Source organism: Nanorana parkeri, unplaced genomic scaffold (assembly GCF_000935625.1).
Source record: "Nanorana parkeri isolate BGI_ZX_2015 unplaced genomic scaffold, ASM93562v1 scaffold635, whole genome shotgun sequence".
Classification (NCBI taxonomy): Eukaryota; Metazoa; Chordata; class Amphibia; order Anura; family Dicroglossidae; genus Nanorana; species Nanorana parkeri.
In genome coordinates, this window is record NW_017306903.1 from 924,245 (window position 1) to 945,019 (window position 20,775).

General features: G+C 42.8%; 1 protein-coding gene across 1 annotated transcript in view; it reads left to right on the forward strand.

Annotated features, from left to right (window-relative positions):
* MYBPC2 (myosin binding protein C, fast type) overlaps nt 1–20,775 on the forward strand; it is a gene marked incomplete at its 3' end in the record, with an annotated part of 63,837 nt that overhangs the window by 23,031 nt on the left and 20,031 nt on the right. The window contains exons 7-11 of the mRNA XM_018563138.1: nt 2,670–2,809; nt 4,120–4,279; nt 4,375–4,479; nt 9,260–9,448; nt 15,295–15,429. Of these exons, the coding sequence (XP_018418640.1) occupies nt 2,670–2,809; nt 4,120–4,279; nt 4,375–4,479; nt 9,260–9,448; nt 15,295–15,429 (729 nt within the window). The remainder of the gene's footprint in view (nt 1–2,669; nt 2,810–4,119; nt 4,280–4,374; nt 4,480–9,259; nt 9,449–15,294; nt 15,430–20,775) is intronic.

Here is a 20,775-nt window from a genome sequence, read left to right on the forward strand (position 1 = left end):
GGGCAGTGCAGGCCCTCTGGCGGCCAGTGCAGGCTCTCTGGCGGCCAGTGCAGGCTCTCTGGCAGCCAGTGCGGGCTCTCAAGCAGTGTTCATTTAGTTGGTGAGTCTAAATTAAAGACTAGTTAATGGGACAAAAACGATTTTCGTCCGGTACCCAATTTTTTTCAACATTCTCCTCCCCGCTGGTGCTGGCTGCAGCGGTCTGTGTTCATTTCAATCCCCGCTGCTCTCTCCACCTGTATCGGCAGACTGTCACTGCATTCCGCCGCTGCTCCCCCTCGTACCTCCGCTGCTGCCCGTTCCTCCTTCTCTGGCCACTTCGTTCTCTTCTCCCCCGTTCCTCCTTCTCTTCTGGCCGTGTCAAGTCTCCAATCAGCACCTGGAAACAATAGCCAGCCTGCTATAGGATATTTTAAATTGCAATAGCAGGCTGGCTATTGAACCCACCCTCTGCCTGCTTTCAATCAGCAGAAGTGGACCTGATGGGGAACTTTCTCCTTCATTTCCCTCCTCTGCTGATTGACAGCAGGCAGTGGGCGGATGCAATAGCCAGCCTGCTATTGCAATTTAAAATAAGCAATAAGAGAGGCTGGCTATTGCTCCCAGCCACTGCATGCTGTCTTGACATTCAGCTTCCTCAGCAGCTGAATCCAGTGAAGGGGAAAGGTGACACTAGGGCCACTAGGACCCCTAATGTCACCTTAAAGAGAACCTGTCACCTCCAATGACGTTTTTTTAAAAATGTAAAAAATAAAAGTTAAATAAAATTAAAAATTACTCCAGGGGTATATAATGAAATGAGTTTGGAAATGCTAGAGAATTGCTTAAATAATGTATTACACTAAAAAAACTATTAGATTTTAGTCGACTAAAACAAAAATTAATCTGATGACTAAAATACGACTAAATTCAAAATACAACCCATGGGTTGCCTCACTAAAGGCACCCTACCTAAACCTCTCCCCCTAACATACGTAGAGTAAAAAAAAAATTGAAAATAAATAGGGTTTCCGGAGAGGTGTAACAGACCACGCATATATGAATAAATATAAAATTGGAAAATGTATTCCAATATATAAATAATTAATTAAAATTGAATTTAATTTCATGATTTGTACATTGCCTTATAGAGAATATATAAGCCCAGTGAATAATTTATGTAAAAGTTCATAAACAGTATACTTATAAAATGCAACTAAAAATAAAAATTAATTTTTGTCAAGACTAAGACAAAAATGAAATTTGGTGCCAAAATTAACACTGCTCTCAAGGGGCCAGCGCAGTCTCTCAAGGGGCCAGTGCGAACTCTGGGCAGTCAGTGCGGTGGTCAGTGTAGGCTTTGGGTGGTCAGTGCGGCCTCTGGCGGTCAATGGGCGGTCAATGCGGCCCCTGGCCAGACGCAGTGCGGCCCCTGGGCAGTCAGTTCTGCCTCTGGCCAGCCGCAGTGCGGCCCCTGGGCCATCAGTGCGGCCTCTGGCTGGTCAGTGCAGAGGTCAGTGCGGCCTCTTGGAGGTCGGTGCAGCCTCTGGGCGGTCATTAATTTAAAAAGTAAAGATCCACACAGTGTGTCTGCCATTGGTAATGCCTCTGATCATATTGTATGATGTTCATATAGGATGATCAGATGCATGGCCAATGGTAGATCTTTACTTTTTAAATGAAAGAGGACAGCAGCTGATGCCCAAGGCTGAATAGGGGCCAGACGCTGGCAAAGGCCACCCACCCACACAGTGTCTCTGAAAAAGGCCCCCCCTCTCCCCCACCTTAGTGTGTGTCTCTGAAAACACCCCCCTCCCTCTGCAGCTGCTTTAAAAAAACTTACCTTAAAAGTCCAACAGTTGTGCTCCTCTCCTGCATGCCTTGCTCCGCGCTTTGAAGAAGAAAAAAAAACCCTTCCTGCACGTACGGGAACGTACCAATTGTTCAGGAGGGGCCCGGGACCGTACCAACTTGCCTGTACATACTAATTTATAGTAAAAAAGGGCTCGGTCGGAGCCCGGGCCCCCCTACCTGTCTGGGCCCCTTACATTAGTGATAGCCGTACTCCCCTGATGGCGGCCCTGGCAATAAGTCACAAACAACTATTGCTGACAGAGGAACTCGATAAATATATTTATTTTATGTAAACTATGGATCCCCTTCATTTACTACAGTATAATTAGATGTCCCAGATGAAAAAGAGGCTTAGATATACCTTCTATAAATTATTTGGAATATTAATTAATAGAAGGAAATGAAATAATTTATAAATTTGAACAATAGTAACTGTATACCTAAAACAGAAAATTCTAAGTCATTTTTCATTAACTTCTTTACAATTAATCTAAACTTTGAAACTATTGCTAAATATTAAAAAAACTATACAGATAGGAATATGCTTCATGCAAATGTTATCAATTTGTTTTCGTTCTACAATGTTAGTCATACTATAATAAAATAAAACAAAAGACATTTCATATCTGCCTGGAGCTCAGCTTTAACAGTCCATGCTACAGTCAATGACATGCCTAAAAATAGAGACGCAGTTCATTAGGGCAATATGCCACATACAGTAGCCCATATTGACCAACAAAATTATATGTTTTAGTGACCTGACTTGCTAATTACCACTACTATACTGAATACATCTTTATATGTTTTAAATTATTTAATTTTTTTCACACCCTTAGAACCACCTAAGATCCATCTTGATTGTTCTGGGGGTGAACATGTCAACACTATCATTGTTGTGGCTGGAAACAAACTTCGCTTTGATGTCCCAATTACTGGAGAGCCTGCACCTACTGTTTCCTGGTTCAAACTAGACAAGGCAAGTCAACAACAATGCCTCAAAGCCCCAAATGGAAAAGCTTTCTCCATTGTTTTAATTTTTTGCCATATGGTGGGGGATACACAGCTTAAAATCAAAAAGCAGGCAAACATCTAAATACACAGTTCACAGACATGCATGTTTACTGCAGGGACATGCAATCAGGGGCGGCAGGTGAGGCAGAGCCTCAACTAGTGTTATGGAGGGAAAATCTGTCAACTTCAAGTCTGACAGCTTTTTCTCCATTAAGAGTGGCTTGTAACAAGTTACACAGCAGGGAAAGCCTCCCCGCTGTGTAACGGATGGAGCGTTGCCTGTTAATTACAGGAAGCGCTGCATCTGGCTTTTGACAGCTAAGTTAAGTTACACAGCAGCGGGCTTTCCCACTGTCTGTGTAACCCAACATAGTGAGGCAAGAGATGCAACAGCCTCTATTCTGTGTAAGAGGCTTGAGCTCTGTGGTTGTTTTGACTAATGGCAAAGCACTACTGGTCCAAGTTGTCCAATCGAAAAAAGAAAAAAACAAAACATTGAGGACATCGATCTCGATGCCTCACCAGTGACGAGCAAGTAAGGGAAAGGAAGGCTTATCCCTCCTTCCTCAACACAGAGTTTGGGCACTGGGTTGGGGGCGGGGCTTCAGTGTGCTGGGGAGGGGCTTCTGCATGCCGGGGCAGGGCATTGACATGCTGGGGCAGGGCTGGGGGAATGCCTCACCTAACACAGAAGGTACCGCACGTCACTGGTTTACTGTTTTCCTTCTCAAATTAATTCAATTTTTGCCAGCCATTTCTTATGATACACACACTCTGCAATCAGTTAGAGTACTCTGATACTTTTTGGTTTAGCATTACTGTTGACTTAATATCTAAATTGGAGTCTGAAAGTGTAAAGGTGACATAGGAAGCTGCCTGCTAAACCAGGAAGATTAATTTAATCACCTGTCTGGTGTAGAAAATGTGTAAATCCCAAGACTGGCTGTACAGATCTACAAATTCTTTGGTAGGTAAAAGCATAAACATATATGTATCTCAAATGTGTATTTAGCTGTTCGTCTGCAAATTCACCTTCTCTTTATATCTTCTGTTTTAAATTTCTCGAACTTAGCCACTCTCTAGTCTTGATAGTATTACTCGCACATCAGTGATAAACCAGTATTGCTAAACCACAAATTACATTTTAGATTTTAAAAAGCTCAGGCCAAACAGTGGCAAAAGTCAGCCTCAAAGCTGCAAATAATAAAAACAACAGGTCTATACTGTGCATCATTTTTAGAGTCAACGTATAGCATAATGTGTCTATCTTTACAGGAATTAAAAGACACTGATGGCAGAGTTCATATAGAACTTAGAACAGAATTAAGCAGTTTAGTGATTGAAAGCGCAGAGCGATCTGATGAAAGCTCATACAATATTGTGGTAACCAATCCAGTTGGTGAAGATAAGGCCACGTTGATTGTTAAAGTTGTTGGTAAGAAGAATATTCTTAACTCTATCTTCATAAAGTGTTGTACACTCTGCCTAATAGTATTTCGACTTGTAACCTGGATTTTTCTCGTCTTTAAGATGTCCCCGATCCACCAGAGAATGTTCGTATCACCTGTGTAGGTGAGGACTGGGCAAGTGTTATTTGGGACCCACCAAAATATGATGGTGGAAAGGAAGTAACAGGTAAGCATAATACTTATTGGTTCCACATATAACATAAGAATGGGAATTTTAAAAAATTCAAGCAAGAAAATTCTGTCATATATATAAAAAAAAAGTGATAAACTTTTTTTGCATCTTTTTTTCTTGGATGAAAAATAATGTTTCTAAAATGTTTTGACCAGGAAGAGGAAATAAAGTCTCTCTCACATAATATTGTGACATATGTACAAGAAACTTTCGCACAGACACAGTACAGTTCCATCAAGCAGTAAGTTTTAGACATGTGCAGTCGTTGTACGAATACATTTTCGCCCGAATTCTCGCATCTAAATCTGAATAATGAAAGAACCAAAAAGCAAATGCATTACCTTTTCGTTTCAGTTTTTCAGTCAACTTTAGGCCTGGTTCACACTGAGCATAGTCACAACGGATTCAGCCTGACCAAAACTTCACCAAAAAAAATTGAATTCCTTCATATGGCTCCTGTGCGGTGTGCAGGGTTTTGTCGCAATAAGCCGGAAAAAGTACAGCTTCTTTTTGTCAGATCTCAGCTCGTTTTGGCCCCATACACTTAATAGGAAACTCTTGAAAATGCTCAATGCAATTAGTTCTGCATGCATGCATGTGTTTTGTCCGTTGACTTCAATGTATCACAATCCAGCCCTAGGATATATTCAGAGGTACTGAACACTATGAGGGGAATTTATCAAAACTGAAGCAGACAAAATCTGGAGCAGTTGCCCAGGGCAACAAATCAGCTTCTTCGTTCAGTTAAGATTTGAAATGAAAGAGAGAAGCTGATTGGTTGCAATACACAGCTGCTCCAGATTTTGTCTGCTCCAGTTTTTATAAATTCCCCTCTTTGTATTTAATTGCACTGGATACTTTTGTTTTTATTTGTCTGGCACTGGTCACTTTGTATCTGGTTCTGCACTAGTCACTTTGCAATCTCTGGCACTTTATGAATTGACCATTTATGGTGTCATGGATATTTTGGTTGGACTTTGCGTAGGAATCTCCGGTGCACTAAAAGGTACACGTTCGGTATTAAAAACATATTAAAAACAAGAAGGGCTTATACCCAGAGTACCAAACGTCCCAATTTTAATTAAACCCTAGAATAGGGTAAATTTACTGACAAGTGACTCTCAGGACAACCCCCAACTGTTTAGCAAGACAGAAAAGAGATTGTGAAATGATCAAGATAGGATCAAATCAAAGTACAGTATTAATGAGGGTCGGAGAGTCAAAATGTAGTACAAAATTGTATACATTTATTGATTAAAATTCTCGGTCATTCTAGACACACCAATTAGCCACCACCTGTTACTATCTTAAAATGGTAATTGCAACAACCCTCACTCACATACCAAAACCATGCACACTAGGACAGACTGATCAGCATAATAAATAGTACCGGTTAAACTCAAATTCATTGAGAAAACAGCGCTGAAGAAATAATAAACAATATGTAGCTCGAATTGAGATGTAATATGACTATTTAGCCTTGGATACTCATTGATTGTGTTTAAATCTTTCCAAAGTTGCTGAAAGGATTGTAATCCCTGAGATGAAATGGTGTAACTATTAATCTGTTACATTTGTAGCCACTGCTCTCGGAATAGGACAGGCAGAGCATGAGACAAATAACTTATTCAGGAACTAATGTTGAATGCACGAACAACATCCTGGTAGATTCAATTAAATGATTTCACCCGGAGTGTTTATCACACATGGAAGAAGGATTCAACCAACAGTGTGTAAAGTCTCGAACAATAGTACTCACGGGTGGGACTATTTGTCTCACAGGGTATGGATTTCTCGACTGCTGGTTGCTTCAGATAGTCCTCTGTAGTGGGATCAATCCTCCTTTATTTGAAAAACTCAGACTGGAGTGATTCCAAAGGCTTTAGTTTTGTTGAAAATGTAGTAATGAAGTCGCGCTTTATAGTAACACGAACCGGGGAGTCTAGTGCCTGACATGCAGGTGGTTAGTCAGCTTGTCCTTGGTCTGCCTGTCCTATTCCGAGAGCAGTGGCTACAAATGTAACTGATTAATAGTTACACCATTTCATCTCAGGGATTACAATCATTTCAGCATCTTTGGAAAGATTTAAACACAATCAATGAGTATCCAAGGCTAAATAGTCATATTACATCTCAATTCGAGCTACATATTGTTTATTATTTCTTCAGCGCTGTTTTCTCAATGAATTTGAGTTTAACCGGTACTATTTATTATGCTGATCAGTCTGTCCTAGTGTGCATGGTTTTGGTATGTGAGTGAGGGTTGTTGCAATAACCATTTTAGTAACAGGTGGTGGCTAATTGGTGTGTCTAGAATGACCGAGAATTTTAATCAATACATTTATACAATTTTGTACTACATTTTGACTCTCCGACTTTGATTTGATCCTATCTTGATCATTTCACAATCTTTTTTCTCCACACATTCGGTATTAAAATGCGCCCAGCACAAACAATCCAGTTGCTGCTAAAAGCACACTGCATTCAGTTCTTTCTGTATAAGGGATGAAGTACTTCTTTGGCACCAGAGAGAGTCAGACACGATGCTGGTTCAAGCTAGAGTCAGTGTAGAAAAGGGCATAACAGACCCCTAGCTCCTTCATTTATTAAGGTCAAAGGACGACGCCCAGTGGGAGACGGCTTTACAACCTCAGCCAGTCAGCCCAAAAAGTACAAGTACATATCAAAAGGAAAAGGGGGATACACCAACATGGCGAACAGCCATGTGGTTGCCCATCCCCCATCATCGTCAGCATGGACCCTATTCAATACTGCTCAGAGTGACCATTATCTAGTAAGATCATTCTACTTGTTCTTATAGGTTTGAGACTATCTGAGGAGACATTGCTAATGCAGTTATCTATATACGATACCAGTATACGGACAAGGCATATATCAATGTCTTCTTATAAAAGTAGATATGTATTCAAAAGGGATAGCGCAGTCCGCAATAGAGGTATACTACGCATCTCGTTATACGGACTTTGCTTCGCTAATGTGTACAAACGTTTGAAGGCAAGGAGCCCAGAGCATTGCACTAGTGCTTACAAACCAGCAAACGCCTCCACACACTGTGAACATGTCTCCAAGCCCATGAGAAGGTTTTCATACTGACGGTTTTACCGCTGGTCCCGATTCAACCCAAGTACCCTCTGCAAGAGCGTTCCTCGGTTAAATCCGACACAGGGAGACCGATGACAATACATAAAACAAACGCATCATAGAATAAAATGTCCACATAATTCCATATAATATTTCCACAACAATATGTTGATGAATTTTGTGTAATATTTATAGTTTCATGAATTTACACAGTGTTGATTATAGATTAATATGAATCAGTAATATTTGATACATTAATGGAGGAAAAATCGGTGATTGTTGAAGGCATGAATTATTGTTGCACCTCATAGTGTTTACTGTGGATACTTTGTATGAATTAGAGTTTTTCCTTTAATTATTGTTTTGCATGACATATTGTTTGTGACTGGAAATGGTGGTGGAAACCACCAAATGAATTAGGTGACACACACATTTGGCAATTGATATTTTGATATTAGTCGGCTCGGCACAATATATATTAGTGATTTTGGTGATACATGTTTCAATTAGAGTAATCACAGCTGCCTAGCATTGGCAATGGGTTAATTATATAGATTTTACAACAAGGTGCAATAGCCAGCCTGCTATTGGCTATTGCAATTTGAATAACAGGCTGGCTATTGCACCCACCCACTGCCTGCTGTCAATCAGCAGAAGAGGGCCTGAAAGAGAAAGTTCTCCTTCAGGTCCTCTTCTCTGCTGATTGACAACAGGCAGTGGGCGGGTGCATTAGCCAGCCTGCTATTGGCTATTGCAATTTGAAATAGCCAATAGCAGGCTGACTATTGATTCCAGCCATTACACAGGAGCGGACCTGCAGGAGAACGTTTACTTATCCCATGCTTGTAAAAGTCTTTCTGAAGCCCTGTGAGGGTGAAGTCTCCCACTGTAGGGAGAGCTAGAGGGTGCCCTTAGTGAAAGACTTAACCACCCCCTACTTGTCAGAGACTCCATGATGTGGGAGAATTAATTAACCCCCACAGCACAGGGAATTAAACTAAACACACTTTGCAAAATCTGCATACTTATTTACTGTATTTAGTTAGCTTCTCTGTGCTGTGGGGGTTTATTAATTCTCCCACAGCATGGAGTGCATACAGTGAGCGCTGTGATCAGCTGTTACTGAAACTCTCAGCTTTGTTACAGTTCTACTCAGGCTGAGAGTTATACTAACTGATCTGATTATTACATCGCTCAGGCCTACAGGAATAAACAAATAATATAACTGATTAGGATTACTAGATACTAGGTAAGAGATGCTACTAATTTTTAAATAGTTTGGGATAAGAGCTGTTAGATTTTATTAGGTGCAAAGATTTTTGTTTTGTCTAGAAATCTCCAGGCTACTACAGCCCAGTGTAGAGGAAGTAAGGATCAACTACTGTATGTGCATTGTTGTCACTGTCCAACAAGTATCTTTGTGGTCTCAGAGATGGGTCGAGCCCTTTTACGAACAAACAGATATCTCCTTACCTGTTGTTTTAGGGTGGATATCTACCTACCCATGATCAGCCTCATATAGATGTTATTTTAGCTATATCATTAACTAAAATGTTACTGAATAAGTACTGCAGCAACCTTTAATACAAAGTGTAAGGGTACATGTTATAACACTATCAAGGTTACTTGTTACTTTTATCTTAATTGGAGTTTATTCTTTTTTTATCTTTAGGCTACCTTATAGAAAGGAAAAAAAAAGGCAGCCAAAGGTGGATGAAGATGAATTTTGAAGTGTACACTGAAACTTCATATCAGTCAACAAAGATGATTGAAGGCATCATGTATGAAATTCGAGTCTTTGCAGTCAATGCCATTGGCATTTCCCAACAGGCTAACACTTCCAAACCATTCATGCCAATCGGTAAGTAATTAAGTGTATTGACTTCAATTAATACTTAACTGAAAAAAAATGAATGGAACAGAAAGTGAATTTGAAGGTTTGTTTAGACTATATTCTGCTGCTAACATTTTTTAACTGTCAGTATTGTTACGGAAAATTATCTGGCAACAGAATAACACAATTAGGTATGAGCAAATGCTCTTGGGTTCAATGCACTTGTTGTTAGTTAAACTCATGATACATTCCAGAAATTGCAATCTTTAATCCAAACCGAATGGTGTGTTTTAAAAATTATTTATTTTCATTTTCAAGGCTAATAGGTAAGGGATTGTCAAACAAAGGGTATGGGGAGCTGGGCCAATGCAAAAAGCTAGGCGAGAGTGTCCTGTTTTTAATCCAACTTCAACGGTGACAAGGGAAAAACACCAATTCCTCAAATGACATGCTTTTAAGATGCTTTTAAGTTGTATGCAGTGGAACATAACAGTGCAATTCTCACAGACAATGCCAGTGACACCATATTCTGGCATCGCATGTATAATATGGTTTGTTTTACTTTTACTTTATTCCTAGGCTTACATACAGCAACAGCCCCCCAATCTAGTTATTTTTAAAAAAAAAAGTATTTTCTAGGTGGCACCTGATATTTTAGCAAGGCCAGAAATGAGCAGTGAATGTAGCAGGCACAACAGATCTAAAGATATAGGGTTTACACTTCTAACGCTAAAACAGAGCTAAAACACAAAATGTCATACTAATTGCTAAAATGTCGACACAGAGTGCAGAAAAACCACTTTAAAACCACAACCCTGCATTTCAGAGAGGAGTTAGTGCATTGTTTCAGGGACAACAGCCATCATATCAGTAGTGGTTTTACTAGGTCACATTCTAAGAGAGATAAGCAGGTTTCATAATGAAATACTATTTAGAGTATATTATTTTCGAGACAAAGGACATACATTATATTATATATTATCTATATATTATATAGATTCCATAGTCGACACTGAAGCAGTTGGCGTATGCTGCATTTTTAAAAGGACACAAAGCATGCAGCTTTTCATCCACAAAAAACATATTTAAGTGTATATATGACAAGAAAATTAAGAAATATTGTACAGATTATACAGACGGCAATGACACAGTTGCAGTAGGCCGCAATTTAAAATGACACAACACATGTGGCTGTTAAGGTTAAATTTGCATAATTCAATGGAATGTATTGAATGGATAATTCCATACAATACGCAATACATTATACAACAATGAAGAATGGCAACTGGCTATAGAGGACTACAAATCCCAGCAATGCATTATACAGCAATAGAGAATCCAAACCGGCTATAGAGGACTACAAATCCCAGCAATACATTATACAGTAATGGAGAATGGCATCCAGTGACAGAGGACTACAAATCCCAGCAATACATATTACATCAATGCAGAGTAATATGAAGCTACATACGCTATGTTGCTCTGTGCTTGCCGTCTCATGTCTCCATGGTCTCAGGAGGGTTGTGCAGGCTTTCAGGAGGTTGTGCAGGCTCTCAGGTGGCCAGTGTGGGCTCTCAGGTGGGCTGTGCGGGCTCACACCAGGGGTCCAGAGAGCTTCACGGGCGCGTGTGGGTGCAGTAGAGGCGGCTCCCTAATTAGCCTCGCAGGTGGCCAATGATGACTGTCAGGTGGTCAGTGGCTCTCTGCTGGTCAGTGCAGGATCTGTGGTGGCCATTGTGGGCTCCCTGATAATTAGTGGGGGCTCCCTGGTGGTTAGTGGAGGCTCCCTGGTGGTTAGTGGAGGCTCCCTGGTGGCCAATGGGGGATCCTTGTTGGTTAGTGGGGCTCCCTGGTGGCCAGTGGAGGCTCCCTGGTAGATAGTGAGGGCTTCCTGTGTAAGGTGACCATTTGTCCCCAATTTACAGTCCCCTGGATTGAGGAGATCATCCACGGACGAATTATGTTCCCCAAAATGTCACCGGGAACATATTTTTTTGGTAAAATATGAAAGACGGGGTCAGGTCGGGTAAATAGATACCAAACATGTCAAGCCTTAAAATTGCATTTGCCCCGTGAAGCCACAAAACATGTTAATACCCAAAATTTCCCATAGAGAACATTTTAAACGATTTTACCGCTCATTAGTTTAGTGTTATCAGTGATTGATGGCTCTAGAATTATTGCTCTCACTCCGACGTTCGTGGCGATATGTAACGTGTACCGTAATTGTCGTTTTCACACGTAGGCTCTCCGACGCGTGTGTATGTGGGGGGCGGGGGACTTAAGGGAGAACTATGGGGTTAGGGCTTTTCCCCATAGTTCTCCGAAGTGTAACGGGAGGACACAAACTAGCGTCCTCGCGTCACCCTAAGCTCAGTATACCGCGAGCTACAGCTCGCGGTATACTGAGACGCCGCAGCTGAAACGGATCCCGACAATTATGTCTGTATCCGCCCAGCTGCCTATCTAGAGGCAGGGCCAGCCCGTCCGTTCTGCCAGTCAGCACTGGACGATCGGAGCGGGGGGAATCCAGTCCCTCCCCTGTCACGGCTCTCTGCCATGACAGGATCGAGAAGTGAGTGAACGCCGGTATGTATTCGCTCACTTCCCGATCTACTGAGCCGACCTGTGACAGTTTCATTGTCACAGGGCGGCTAGAACTATGAGGATGAGTGAAAAGCACTCAACCCATAGTTCTCCTTTAATGGGTTTCTAAAGCCTCCGTTTTTTTGCATATATCTACTCCTAGCAAGCAGTAGATATATGCAAAAAGTTTTTTTTCTTTAAAACGCTTTAACAGCGGTTTAAACTTACCCCGTCTTTGCCGCGCGCTCCCGCCCGAAAATCGGAAACTGCTCGGGTGGCCGCAAAGCATATTGGGGCCGGTGCATGCGCAGTTCGGATTTTCCACGGGGAGACGAGTAGAGAATCAAGGTAAGTCTATGGACGCGTGCACCTGCATGCAGACACCTTGGGACCGGAAATGCCAGCAAGGACAGAGGAGTCAGCGCTGGATCGGAGAGCCACCGCACTGCTGGAGGGACAGATGAAAACATCAGGAAAGAAGAAGAAGATCGGATTAAGAGACATCATTTAAGGTAAGTGCTGACATTAACATTGGGGGGAGGGGAAACATTTTTTGACTTTAATGTCACTTTAAACATTTTTTTTTTCTTTTATGTTACTTCAATTTTCAAACACTTTTTTTTTTACACTAACCCTATTGCTATTACATAGGGGTCTAACAAGCACCTAGGTACCTTAAAGAAGCTGAGGAAGCAGAGATCTGCTTCTCCAGCTTCATCTCCTGGCTCTAAGAGCCGGAGACTGTGTACAGTGACACCCTGGAAGTGATGTAATACACATCACTTCCGGGACAGGTGATCGGAGGGGAGATCAGTGGCTGGAGACCCAGCGTGCCGCTCCCGGGCGCCGCACAGGGATAGCGTTGCCCAGGGAAGCCAACAGCGGCCGCGGCGGGGGGGAGGCGCCGCCCAGTACAAACGATCCAGCGGCTGTACAGACACCAGATCGCTTGTAAGTTAACAGCAATTGCCTGCTGTTAAAAGTGCTACCAAGAGCACGGCTGCACGGCTGCTGTGTTCTTGTTTTAACCACTTCTGTGGGCCGCCGTCTATTGACCTATTGCGGCCCGGAAGTGGTTAATACTCACCTGATCCCTGGAACCACCGACAAGCGCAGACTCTCACGCTGTCAGAATATGCATACAGAGCGCGTCGCTTACGATTTAAACCAGCGCGCTGTGTGCAGCAACTGAGAAGATACGCTATTGGCATAGCGAGGAAGTCAGCTGCGCATTTTGCATTGCTCCTGCTATACTAATAGCGTATTTTCTCAGAAGCTGCATACAGCGCGCCAGTTTAAATAGTAACCGAGACGCTCTGTATGCATATTCTGACAGCGTGAGAGGCGGGACGCTGCGCTTGTCGGTGGATCGGATCAGGTGAGTATTTATGTCTCCTTACCCTGGTGGTCAGTGGGGCTCCCTGGACCCCGGTTGTGGGGGGTCTGTTGTGGCCGCAACTGCTCCATCCCTCCGCTGCCTCTCTGCCATCTGCACCCGGCCGGCCGGTCAGCCAGCTCGCATCAGATGCGGCTCTGTAATCGCCTCAATTGGGTCCTTGTAAATTCCTCAATTGGGTCCTTGCGAGGCCCCCGCGGGCGGCCCTCTACAATGCCTGATTAGAGGGCCACGTCTGCCTGATCCAGCCAGCCCGTATTGCATACTGGCTCGCCCCCCGTCTCTGCGCCCGGGGCAGCCGCACCGCCGCCCCCCGGTTGTTACGCCACTGATATGTATACCCACACACACACTATATTGCCTGCCTTTACACGCACATGAACTTAATGGCATCCCAGTCTTAGTCCGTAGGGTTCAATATTGAGTTGGCCCACCCTTTGCCGCTATAACAGCTTCAACTCTTCTGGGAAGGCTGTCCACAAGGTTTAGGAGTGTGTCTATGGGAATGTTCATCAGATACTGATGTTGGACGAGAAGGCCTGGCTCCCAGTCTCTGCTCTAATTCATCCCAAAGGTGTTCTATCAGGTTGAGGGCAGGCCAGTCAAGTTCCTCCACCCCAAACTCACTCATCCACGTCTTTATGGACCTTGCTGGTCATGTTGGAACAGGAAGGGGCCATCCCCAAACTGTTCCCACGAAGTTGGGAGCATGATATTGTCCAAAATGTCTTGGTATGCTGATGCCAGCCCCACACCATAACCCCCCTCCACCAAACTTTACACTTGGCACAATGCAGTCAGGCAAGTACCGTTCTCCTGGCAACCGCCAAACCCAGACAGGTCCACCAGATTGCCAGACAAAGAAGTGTGATTCGTCACTCCAGAAAACACGTCTCCACTTCTCTAGAGTCCAGTGGCGGTGTGCTGTACACCACTGCATCCGACGCTTTGCACTTGGTGATGTAAGGCTTGGATGCAGCTGCTCGGCCATGGAAACCCATTCCATGAAGCTCTCTACGCACTGTTGTTGTGCGAATCTGAAGGCCACACGAAGTTTGGAGGTCTGTAGCTATTGACTCTGTAGACAGTTGGCGACTTCTGCGCACTGTGCACTTCAGCATGCACTGAGCCCATTCTGTCATTTTACGTGGCCTACCACTTTGTGGCTGAGTTGCTGTTGTTCCCAGTTGCTTCCACTTTGTTATAATACCACTAACAGTTGACTGTGGAATATTTAGTAGCAAGAAATTTAATGGAACACCTGAATCCAATGATTTGGAGGGGTGTCGCAATACTTTTGGCAATATAGGGTATATAAACACTGTATATACACACTGTTGTGACCAAATGGTCATAAAGTGTATCTAAACCCAAGGACAAAATGTAGTGTAGTAAATTGCAGCTTACTAGTCCTTAGATGTGGTGCTGCATTATATTTTTTTTCCCTTTTTTTTTTTTTTACTTGGTGACCTGCCAGTAACACACTTCTTGCCCTAGGGTGACAATGCTTACTCACTTTACTGTTCACTGAGTTATGAAGGAGCAGCATTTATACCCTAGGACAGGAAATATTTTAGCACCTCATTCTCTCCTCAGCTTCTCTTTATCAAGAAGTTATCAGCTCACAAGACTTCTGGCAGGATCAAAATTGTGCTGTAAATTTAACAACTTAAAAGAGGGCAAATAACAGAAGTTAATTGTTTGGGTTTATGTACACTTTAAGCATCAACTCTTAAAAACCTCCACTTTTACCAAAAACAAAGGACTGTGTGATCTATAAATAACTTTTTCATTTCTCTCTTACATCATGTGTGTGCCTCATGTAATCACTATTAACGCAAAGTAAATGGCTAAGAACACAAATGAGACATTCACAATATTTGTTTATTAGCTCCCACCAGTGAACCTCTACATTTGACGGTTGAGGATGTAACAGACACCACCTGCACACTAAAATGGAGGCCCCCAGATCGTATTGGAGCTGGTGGAATTGATGGTTATCTGATTGAGTACCACAAAGAAGGATGTAAGTTCATGGAGGATTATAATGTAAACACATGGATTGTAACACAGCTAGAATACCATTTGTGGAATTTATTTTAAGGGTCATATATGTAAACTAAACTGGAAATACCGTATATACTCGAGTATAAGCCGTCCCGAATATAAGCCGAGGTACCTAATTTTAGCAAAAAAAACTGGGAAAAAGTATTGACCCGAATATAAGCCGAGGGTGGGAAATGAGGCAGCTACTGGTAGATAGATACCAATAAAATGACATTAATATTTATTTAAAAGAAAAATAACCTAGCTCTGTAAGTGGAAAAGGGGGTACAGGGCTACATATCATGTACTACGGATCATTTAACCCATTCATATTAGCAGAGGATAATTGTAAATCTATTGTTCAGTGCACTCTATATGTAGTATATAGTACATGTACATATAGAGTGCCTGCAACAATACATTTACAATGATCCTCTGCTAACATGAATGGGTTAAATGATCCATAGTACAGGGCTACATACAGATCATTTAATACATTCATGTTAGTATAATTGTAAATGTATTGTCTGCACTGTATTAGCAGTATATACTCTATATAGAGTATATACTGCTAATACAGTGCAGACAATACATTTACAATTATACTAACATGAATGTATTAAATGATCTGTATGTAGCCCTGTACTATGGATCATTTAACCCATTCATGTTAGCAGAGGATCATTGTAAATGTATTGTTGCAGGCACTCTATATGTACATGTACTATATACTACATATAGAGTGCACTGAACAATAGATTTACAATTATCCTCTGCTAATATGAATGGGTTAAATGATCCGTAGTACATGATATGTAGCCCTGTACCCCCTTTTCCACTTACAGAGCTAGGTTATTTTTCTTTTAAATAAATATTAATGTCATTTTATTGGTATCTATCTACCAGTAGCTGCCTCATTTCCCACCCTCGGCTTATATTCGGGTCAATACTTTTTCCCAGTTTTTTTTGCTAAAATTAGGTACCTCGGCTTATATTCGGGACGGCTTATACTCGAGTATATACGGTATACCCTTTTTCCTATTTTAGGTATTAGCTATATACAGTATGTTCCCTATTGGAGTGCATATTGTGTAAATCTTTGTTGCTCCTTTCCAAATGTAAGAGGTACTAAATACGATCTAAAAGTGCCCAAAAACAGACAGGGGCTGATTGTGCAGGTACTTTGTGCTCCTGGTGATATGGATAGGGGTCTGTAATCACTTGTAGCAAAAGCACTTGGATCTTAGGGTATGCAGGAGGCTGTGGGGACATGGAGTTACATCGGATTTTGAGGTGACCTGCAGCTCTAGTGGATCGGGTTATCTGCATATTTAGCAAAAGGTATAGCTTGAGACTCACAATCTAAGGACTCAAACACACCCATGCAGGCTAGCTGATAAGATATATAGTAGATACTCTGGGGACACTGTAAATGCACAGGGGTCAAGTGTCTGAAAGCACTTCGGTGTGGGACATGGAAGTAGACAGGGAAACAGCCATTTCTGTGAGCACTGGGGTGCTGGGCTCAGGAAAATGCACAGAAGAGCAGAAGTTCAAGACATTGAGCGCTCACTAAGTAAACACAGAGACACAGGTGCAGGAATGCTGGGGCTCTCTTGGAGTACACAGTGCACACAGGTACTAGATCACTGGAAGCTCACTTGGAGTACACAGGGCATACAGGTGCTGAAACACTGGAAGGCTCTTAGGAGAAAGCAGAGGCACGCTCTGCAGGCTGCGGGAGGCCACAGGTGTATACAGGGATCTTCAGGAACCAAGAGACAATATTATTTATATTATTTTTATACATTTATATACCTCTGGAAACACAGGGGGCTCAGCAGCTACAGTACTTACGTGTTTAAATGCTAAGCAACACTGCTGCGCTAGACCTTAGAGATAGCTATTGACTGGAGATTGGCTGCATACTGGCAGCCTCATACAGGGGGAAAGACCTGGAACAGGGCACAGGGGAGTACGACACTTTGGCACCATTGTCTTCAGACGTCTGCAGAAAAGTGCATCCTCAGACATGCTTAAGAAAAGGGGTCTAGGGAGATGGTGGCAAACAGCTCTGGTGCCATCTTGCCTGTGGGAAACAACTGCAGACATTTTTCAACTAACTGAATATATACAATAGAAGGGTTGACTTGGATACCCAGATGGTCAGATGGTCACCAAAACAAGCTGACATCACCCTAAGAATCATTTATCTTATGTTTGTGGGCAGCTTGAGCCTCACCTCCTTAGCATTCCATCTTGTAGTTCTCCAGCCTGATTAAGGTTAGCAGCCTCACAAAAGTTTATGCTAGCCAATTTACAATTTCACAGTCAGAGAAATTATTTGACTAAGGGGCAGACCAAAAAGGATCGTTAGTCAGCAATAAAATGATATTATTCCAATGTTCCTTATACCCATTTACTTCTCCAGCTTACACGTATTTGCATTCCCTGGTCATTTCAGTCTATTTAATACATTGTATTAAAACCTATGTCAAGACAAAATCATTAAAAAAAAAACTGTATTAACTACTCCCATGTTTTATCTGTTTAACCACGCTGCAAGTACAGAAAAATAACCGTTGATGTGCCAGGAATATAGGGGTTGATTTACTGAAGGCAATAGCCTGTTCACTTTGCATTGTTTTTTTTACTTTGCACGGGAATTTTCCCTTAGCTTAGTGAATGAGGTAAAGATCTACAGACTTCTACCATCACACCATGTGTAAGAAAAAATACTGCTTTTTATTCTCCTTGCATGTGGTGAAAATTCCTTTACAAAGTGAACAGACAATTTGCCTTTAGTAAATCAACCCCATAGTGTCCTCCTGAATTCCCCTATGACAATTTAGCTCTAAGTTCCAAACCACATTTTGTCAGCCCTACTTCATTGCTGATAAATTGCAAATGGCACATACATACCCTACCCTCCTATTTATCTTCATAACCCCTCCATGTGAACAGGCAGAGAGAATAAAATTAGTAGTAATAGTTAACTCACATTTCTTGGAAAACTAACAGGATTTTCTTCAGTGGCAGACCTAAGGAACCCCAGCTCCCAAGCCTTCTCAGAAGCCCATTGGCCCATGCAACCATGCCTCCTCCAACGGGGAGGGGGGGGGATCCCTGGACCTGATCTCACTAGCCCCGAACCACCCCCCTGGTGGAGGTCTCTGCACCAATGGAGCTCACACACTAATGTTCCCCCATAGTAACACACTACTATTTTTATATTATTTTTATACATTTATATACCTCTGACATATACTGTAGTGCTGTACAGAGAAAACTGAGCCAATCATACCAGTCTCTGTACAGAGGAGCTTACACTCTAATGCAAAATGGCACTGCCTGTAGAGGGACTACAAATCCCAGCAATACACTATACATATCATATGAATTTAGTACATACTCTGTGCTGCTCCGGGGTGCCAGCCTGATATCAGATGCAGAGGGTCTCAGCACGGGCAGATGCAGAGGGTCTCAGCACGGGCAGATGTGACCTGCGGGCTGGCACTGTAAACAGACGCCGCTGTGGTTCCCCCGAAGGCTACTGGGAGGTCCCCAGCAAGCAGAATGGCAGCTGAATCAATTAAAAAAATTGGGGGGCCCAGGACCAGAGCCTCAGCCCTGGGGCAGCGGGACCGGCTGCGCTGCCCATAGGTCTGCTCTTGGTTTTCTTTGCACTAATTAAACAGCTATAACAAAACAATTCAATGGTATATTTAGCGAATAGGAAGTGAATAAGAGAATATTGTTAGGGTTTAAATATAATTTAATTTCATCTAATATCATTTAGTTTGTTCTTCATTTACTTGCTCGGTGAATACATTCTTGGTTAACAGTATGCATTGGCTGCTATTGCTTCCATTCGGTAAACAAGTAGAAATAATACTGCTGATAGATGGCTCAAATTTTGAGCCTTAGGTGGCCCTGCAAGCATCCCTTAGCTGGACTACAGTCACTCTGAAAATCGACTGAGCTGGGCATAAAATTATCAGCCAAACAGTGACTGCATCAGATGCAGTCACTGTTTGTGTACTCAAGTTGATGCAGGTCTCTCCTCTGCTGAATACAATAGCCTACAGTGGAGCTTTCTCTGTGACGGACCCCCGTACTCAGGATGAGTATGTCCGCCGCTGTCTTCTTCCTTGCTGAGGAGATCTTGCAACCTGAAGATCCTTAGCTCCCAGTTTCCCCAGTCACTAGCCAAGGCTTGAGTGTAGGTGAAACAAACTCTCTGCTTTATTGAGCAACTGCACAAACTTTTATACAGAAAGTGATGAAATCAGATTATAATCCCATCACATCCCCCTTCCCCTCCCCAGAAATCCTGTCTTCACAACACCACAGGTGTCCACCTGCTAAATAGCTCCAGACAGCCATGGCAGGAGCCTGGCCAGAATGTCATTGTTCTGAGCTCCCTCAGAGAACAATGGGAGATAACGAGGGATGGGGCTGATAGTCTTTCCCTAACCAGGTCACACAGCATAACGCACTCAAACATAACTCAACACCAATACACATTTAACTTATAAACTGATCACCATGTCGTCACATTCTCCATCCAAGCTGTTTAGGCCATGTGCTGAATGTGAGAGAATCTAGCCGTGTATGGCTAGCATAAAGCTTCATGGAGATTAGTTATGTTTAAAAAAAGTTAAAGGAGAACTATGAGGTGAGTGCTTTTCATAGTTCTAGCCGACCTGTGACAATGAAACTGTCACAGGTCGGCTCAGTAGACCGGGAAGTGAGCGAACACATACCGGCGTTCCCTACCTTCTCTATCTTGTCACGTCAGAGAGCTGTGACAGGTGGAGGGACTGGATTCCTCCTCCCCTCTCCGATCCTCCAGCGCTGACTGGCGAAACGGACAGGGGAGGGGACGAGTACAGCTCTAGATAAACAGAGCCAGCTGTCACTCACGCAGCTGGGTGGATCCAGACATAATTGTCGGGATCCGCTTCAGCTGCGGCGTCTCAGTATACCACGAGCTGTAGCTCGCGGTATACTGCGGCGTCTCAGTATACCGCGAGCTACAGCTCGCGGTATACTGAGCTTAGGGTGACGGGATGTAACGATCCGTGCAAGCGCGGCTGGGTATCTGGGATCGCAGCTGCGGAGCTTAGATGGAGACGGTTCAGGAAGAGGGTTCACAGTCACACTTTAGTGTAGTGAGTGCAGTCGGAACCCCTGTCACATCATACACCATCAACTCACTACATAGGCTGTTATCTATTATGCAGTTTCTCAACCCCAATTAATTAGCATTGGGGTGTGATACGTTTTGTAGTTTCTCACTCACTAGTTCAGTTCACTAATGATG